The 7,452-nt window shown below is 35.1% G+C and overlaps 1 protein-coding gene across 1 annotated transcript; it reads right to left on the bottom strand.

Moving 5' to 3' along the window:
• Window positions 1-5,943: 5,943 nt before the first annotated feature.
• On the bottom strand, window positions 5,944-6,366 carry LOC148870104 (uncharacterized). The gene has a single exon (XM_088969951.1). The coding sequence runs from the start codon at window positions 6,364-6,366 to the stop codon at window positions 5,944-5,946; it is 423 nt and encodes a 140-aa protein (XP_088826077.1).
• Window positions 6,367-7,452: the final 1,086 nt, after the last annotated feature.

Raw genomic sequence — 7,452 nt, forward strand, 5'->3', positions numbered from 1 at the left:
GTTTTGCTAAGTAAACACTAAAACTAAAATACTTCACTTTCCTTTGAGCTTTGGGAACAAATTGGAAAAAAAAAAGTCCAACAAAGAAATGAAAAAAATACTTAAAAAATACAAAATGAGACACCAAATTGGAAAAAATAGAAATTTTATTTCTTGAATTTGAACAATACAATGGAAAATGGATGAATGAAATATAGAAAATGGAATAAAATATAATACAATTATAAATTGAAAATAAAAATTTATATTGTTGAAAAATAACAACTAATTTAAATAAGATTTAAAAATACAATAATTTTAAAAAGTGAAAAAAATATAATAATTGAAATATTGAGTATACAAAAAATAAAAAATATTGACTTCATCTTTTTTCTTCAAATTCCACCTCCACCTACATCTTCATCTCCTTGATTTTCATCATCTACTTCAGGCTTCAATAGTTAAAGTCTCTCAAATTGCTAACTTGAGATACCCGAGCAATCCTTCTTCTTGTTGAAACTTGAATCATGTTGAGAATTGGAGAATAGAGAGAGTATAAGACTATGAGAGTACATCTGAGAGTATGATGTATGAGACTATAAGAGTATAACAGAGTATGAGTAGGGGTGGAGCTAGGGGAGGACCCAGGGGAGCCCCCCCACCCCCCCCCCCCCCCCCACGGTCCAGAAATTTGCACACTCAATACATTTTTTCTATATAAGTTTATTCCTTTCCCTCACTTTTCACCCAGTGGTTGGCCCCCCTCATAAAAAATTCTTGGCTCCACCCCTGAGTATGATAATTAGTGATGGGAATGGTGGAGAATAACTAGATAAGGCTATTTATAGGAGTTGAAAATAATTTAATTCCCCAAATACCCTAAAAACTAGTCGATTTTCAGTTGATGGGAGGGGTATTTTGGTCATTATAAATTCAATTATCACTTTATCTAAATTCCCCTCTAAAGTAGCTATTGTATAGTTGTTGGAGAGGGCACTACTATCATTTTATCTCCCTTAAGCCAAAATACATAAATACCCCCTATATAGTTGCTCATAGACCTATTCATGGGCCAGGTAGCTCGATGGCCCAGCTCAACCTGGCTCGTTATTTTTGGGCTTAGACAAAACTTTAGGCTCGTAGGCTCGGGCTTGGGCTTTCACAAATAAGCTCGGCCCAAGCCTAAGCTTGGCCCGACACTACTATATATAATAAAAAAACATTTATGTTATATATAATAACTATATAATATATACTTGTTTCTTAAATTATTGATAAATATTAATTTATTAATAAGAAATATAAATTAGTTTATTAATTTATTAAATTGTTACTAAATTGATATAACAATAATTTATAAAAATACACTAAAAAATAAGACATTTTATATATAGGTCGGGCTTTCGGCTTAGGCTCAAGCCTACACATTTTCTATTGATAAAGAGGCAAAAACCGGCCCAAACCCAACCTGGCCCATGAACAGGTCTCAGGTCTAACTGCTTATTAGGGGTACCCCCAAAGTTTAAACTGGCCATTGGGGGGTCTCCAAGACTCCAACGGCTAGGGCCATGCTCGACCCACTACGGCGCACCTCCTTGCCCCTAAGGAGACTTGAATCCGGATCCTTTTATTTATTTATTTTTTTGTGGTAATTAGAGAATTGGGTTTGAGGATTTGTTAGGATCATAGGATGCACTACACCATTTATATTATTACTTTCCTTCTTGTTGTACCCTGAAAAAAGTAAGAAACGTGAATGATAAAATCCTGGGCCACGGCAGACAAGTGCAAAAAGATGTAAAATATTAGTAGGGCTGTTGACAAGAAGGCCCAACCCGACCAAACCGACCAACCCGGACCAACCCAACCCGAGTCGATCGGGTTTTCATCAGTATCAGTTGGTTTCAGGTTGTACAAATTCATAAACCGATGGTTTGGGTCGGTTTCAACTTTTTTGTGTGAAAATCGAAACCAACCCGAACCGAACCGACTTAGTTCCTACTTAACTAAAAACTGAAATATCTAAAAATATATATTCTAATATATTTGTATGTATATTTTTGTTTATATATATATATATATATATATTTCTAAAATACATATTTCAGTTTTAAATATATTTCTAGAAAACTAGGTGGCCATGGGGGGCATGGATGAACTTAGAGCCGAAACCGACCCAAACTGACTCAAATCGACCAAGTCGGTTTTGCTTTACACTGGGTCGGTTTCGGTTTCCATCTTAGGTAACTCGACCAAATCGGGTCGGTTGGAAAAACCTCAATAAATTGACCCAACCCGACTCGCGAACAACCCTAAATATTAGATCTGTACAAGTCCATATAATTCCCAAGACCGTACCATATGGAACAACATGGTATGCATTTGGCATCGATGCCGTTGCTTCAGAGATGTTTTATGAGAAAACAATGTTGTATGATGCTGCCACATAAACTGTTGAACAATGTGTTGTATGCATGAGGGTTTGTTGTACAATTTTCTTAAAAAATGGTTCCTTTTTTTAGTTTAGTATTGATGCTACCACATAAACTGTTTTGTGGGAAAACAGTACTAGTTTTGTTTGATATCAGTGCGGCATAACCATTTTAAGCATGGATCTACATTATTGAATGCCCAAGGCGATGCCACATTGATGCCATGTTATTGCACCACTAGTAGTAACGAGTTGTTTTCTAAGAAGACATTGAATTTGACGTTTCTTCAAACCACACTCCCCCGATTTCTAAGACATAATTTTTCAAAAAATGACATCAATGCCAAACACCATCATGGATAATGGCCTTTAGGCTAATAAATAGAAGGAATATTTGCTACATATTTTCTTCCCTATTTCAATCTAATGTAATAGATACGATGGAATATATTACATAAATGATGCATGCCTCCTCCCCGCTTTGAATATACAAACTTTTTTTTTGGTATTTAACGCACACATAACTCTTGAAGGTAGATGGTAATAGCAAGACTTGGTTCTGCATATCCACTGGGACTACCCAGCCAACATGTCAATTGAACCACCACTCGATTCTGAATATACAAACCTTACCATACACATAAAGACTTTCTTCAACCCCAATATTTCCCATGTATTAAACGACTCCGCTAGCTATATATTTTTGTGTGTGCATGTATGTGTTGGTCTTGACTTGAGGCAAATGCAACTATAGGCCTCATAGTCCTCCATTATATTTAGGTATTGGGCTTCAAATAAGAATTAAAGTATCGGTATCGGGTGTCGTATCGGACAGATATAAATACAAATACGTTTTTTAAACTCATGGATACGGATAAAAAATATGAAAACACTCAGATATGTTAAAAAAATGCATACAAATTCTTTAAATATTTTGATAGCAGTAAGTTTAATGTCAAAATAACTATAAATAATGTATAAATACATAGGATTTGTATATTTAAATGATATATATGAAGAAATATATCATAACTAATATAGTAAGACACATAGGCATTATACAATTGTATTAATAATGCATCAATCAAGAGTCCAATGCACATATTATATAGATTTTTACAAATTAATACATGTAAAAATTCAATATTATTTTGTTATATATCTATTAAAGTACAAAGCATAAAACATTTGCAACTATTATATTTGAATTATTATAACAAATTTTCTATTTTCCTATTTTTTTATTTTCAACATTAACAAAAAAAATCAACAAAAAAAAAATCAATTCTCAAATGTTTGGTAAACAATATTTTTATTTTTTTAAACAATAAATATGTTATTTTAAAATGTAAATTAAAATATAAATTAATAATTTATAAAAAAACTATCTAATCTTAACTTAAAATATATTAATTGATTAAAATTTTGAAGATGCATATCATATGAAAATTCATAAATTTTAATTACTAAAATAATTATTCCATAATTTGTTTTTTTTATAAATTTTGGAAATCAAAATTCATTTTTTTAATATGTGTATGTGTGTGTGTGGATTTTCTAAATTATTTATTCTATTGATTTATAAAATACTGATTTTTAATATTATTTCTTTTAATTTGTAGTTAAAGTTAATAAAAATAAATTTATTACCATTGTTGACATGAAATAAGAAGTAGCTTGATAGTTAAAGAGACATAAGCATGTAAGCATTGAATAATGACTCCAGATCTCCTGCCCCCGAGAACTCTGCCCACACCTACCCACAATACACTACCCCCCATGAATTAGAAACATCTCTCCCGGCATAATATTACGCAAAGGATGAGATGTTCTCCATGTATGACTACGATAACCGTGGACAAGAGATCCGAACTCTTGAATAATAGGATTCAAATCATGACACTTTCTTTTTTATATTGAGTCACTATGTCATATTGTTATAAATGTAGGATCGATATGCTGTTATATCTGTCTGGCCCCTGGCCCCGTAATATATTATACCGATATTTTAATTCATCAAAATCTTCAACAATCTCGGTCCTATATAAATTTATCAAAATCTTCATAATAAAGTTTGTGGACCTCACGTGCGCACTGTTTATTCCAAATCCTTAACCCCAACCCCCTCTAATGTGTAGTATGTAAATAAGAGAGAAAAAAAATGCATGTGTGATTGGGGAGGAGGTCACTGCTCAGCGTTAACTATACATTTGTGAGGTGTTGGGTTAGCCGCACTTAAATGAATTGTCAGGGGTTCTTTGATCACAATAATGTTCAATGGCAAGCATGCATTAGAAGTGAGAGATTGGAGTGGTCGTGGGCCATATACACTTGATGGCTGACGTGGGGTATTATTATTGGCTAAACAAGCCTTGACACAGCTATCATATAATAGCTTCCACGTGCCACCCACTAACTTGTATTATTTGTGATAGAAAGGGGTATGGAATATGGATGGTGGGTGCAAAGTGCTTTTGAGCATCCACCAACTACAGTATATATATTTATACATAAACAAACTACTATGCTATGCTTGATTCTATAAGAAATCCGATCCTAATGCCCTGATCACCCCAATCAGAATATGAAACTTGCTTTCAAAGTATTCATCTTCGTCGATTGCAGACAACTGTCTTTGGTTCGGTGGTTGGCTCTCTTATCTTTTTCTTTTGTGATGAGACCTCTACACCCCGTCACCGTCTTCATCACTTTTCAGCTCTCTCTCTCTCTCTCCTGCTGCTGCCATTCATAGTCCCCATAATACTTTCTTTCTCTCTCTTTCTCGCACTCGTACACGCAAAGTCGCACACAATCACGAAAAGTGGAAATTACAGTCAATGAAGGTAAGAGGAGAATGGGAAAGCGACGACGCCGACGAGTGGTGGCAGTGGGAATTCTGGCCAAACTCCACCACCTCACATTGGCCACCCCTGATCATCATCCCGCTATGAAACAAAAAACCAACCAACCAAATGAGACCCCTCAGTGTTGTTATTTGTCATTTTAGCGACACACTTGACAAACTTCCACGCGGGCCATGAATAGATTCTGTTTTCAAAATTAACTATTAAGCCCGTTGAGTTTTTGTTTAGTTGCAGTTAATTGCCAATAATTTCACGGTTCTATCCTCGAAATCCCTCCTCTAATTTCTAACAGATGAAGCAAATGCCTGTCAATCTGTTCGTCCCAAAGTGAGAATGTGGTTTTTCACGCCGATCTAATTTAAATTGCACAATAAAAAAAAAAATATTGATCGATTCAAAACGCAAGACCCGCAGAGAGATTAATTTCAAGACTACTATATATAATTTCGTTATTTTAATTTTCAGAACACACAGAAGAGTGAAGCTACCAGAACTTGAAAATATACAATCAATCCCCTCCTTTTCAAATGAAACTTAAACGAGTAATTTTCATTTCTGACTACCCAAAGAAACAACGACTGAATTAAGATTAACGAAAGACCCAGAAAGAGAAACAGCAAGAAAAAAAAAAAAAGCACCCTCAAGAAGAAGAAGAAGAAGAAGAAAGACTCACGAGTCTCTGCCACCCACCACGTCTACAGTGGAGGTACATGATAAGAGCCTGTGGAAGATAGACAATAACGCAGCGTAGGATACCTCCTTCACCCTCCTCATCACCAAGCACTTCCTTCCGCCACCGCCACTGTCAACCTTTCTTTTCCTCCTGTAAACTACCCTCTCTTTAACTCTGCCGAAGCACTTCTTCGTCTTCTCGGGCATGGTTTCCTTCCTTGAAAATGTGTAGCTCCTCAGGTACATCTGCCTACACGAAATGCTATCCACCACTCTCGGTTGCCCGCCCCTGCAGACGTTAGAGCTCACCGACTTCACGAACTCGGCGTCAGATTCCGGCCACTTGTACAAATTCATGTATGTTGCCCTCACCGGAGCACGGGCATCATTGACGCATCTCCCAATGCAAACAGAACTCATTTTCTCTTATTTCTTTTTCCTCCACCTAGACCTAGTGGGAGTAATCTATGTAATGGGTTCCTCCCTATAAACCTGAACAAGGCTTAGATTGCAAGACAAGACATCGACGATTGCAAGACAGACATCGACGCTTTGCACAGAGAGAGAGAGAGAGATCTAAATTTTCAGTGCGTTTTTGCTATTTAATGTGTTTGGATTTGGTTATTCACTTATTTGTGTATAGTTGGCTGTAGCATGGGACTTATATGGAATGATTTATCATCATTAGTAATGAGCAAAGACCGTTTCTTTCCATCCTTTTGTGCTGTTAGCCAAGACTAAAAGCTGAAATATGGAAGATTTAATAAAATATTTGGTAATTGACGAACATAACCCTAAATATAATTGATATTCACCTACATGTGTTGGGTCTGAATACGGACTTTAACTGACCCGATTGACTGGTATAAAGGATAAAGTAAATACAATTGAATCCAGTACCCGTCTGGTATGGATCTCATGCCTTTTTATGCTATCAGAGGGATAGGATAGGAAATTTGGGCCAAAGACCAGTTCCATAGTTACGGGTTGAACCTAATTCCATGGGCTGATTGAAGATTGATTTCCGTTTTTCTTTTGCTATACTGGAAATAATTAAAATTATTAAATGACATGAAATAAAAATAGGTTTACGTATCGGAAACATGGACAGAGAAACATTGAGATAATCGCGGGTACAAATGTGTACCAAGGGTGGGTGGTTAATCCAGTGACTCCTCTCGTCTCGTATATATGGCACTAGATTTTAGAACTGTGTTTGGTCGCAATGCAAATAAATATGTATTTATGCAAAATTGTGGCAGTACAAATGATTTTAGCGTAAATTTTGGTTTATTCTTGTTTTATAGTTTAACTTACTTTGTTTGATTGCGTTACAAATGAAGTAAATTAAGAAATGAAACTGAGTAAAGTAAAATTTAAAACAAAATTAAACAATAATTAATTTTTTTCATTTACACTTTCATGCATTTGTATCAATATAAATAAAATTGCACTACAGCCAAACACATTCTAACAAAATTGGATCCAATTAGCTTTATATTCAAC

Source organism: Nelumbo lutea, chromosome 2 (assembly GCF_056320005.1).
Source record: "Nelumbo lutea isolate HS-2025 chromosome 2, American lotus-T2T, whole genome shotgun sequence".
In the NCBI taxonomy this organism is placed as follows: domain Eukaryota; kingdom Viridiplantae; phylum Streptophyta; class Magnoliopsida; order Proteales; family Nelumbonaceae; genus Nelumbo; species Nelumbo lutea.

Coding starts and splice junctions, on each gene's coding strand:
- LOC148870104 (XM_088969951.1), bottom strand. CDS start 6,366: ATGAGTTCTGTTTGCATTGGGAGATGCGTCAATGATGCCCGTGCTCCG.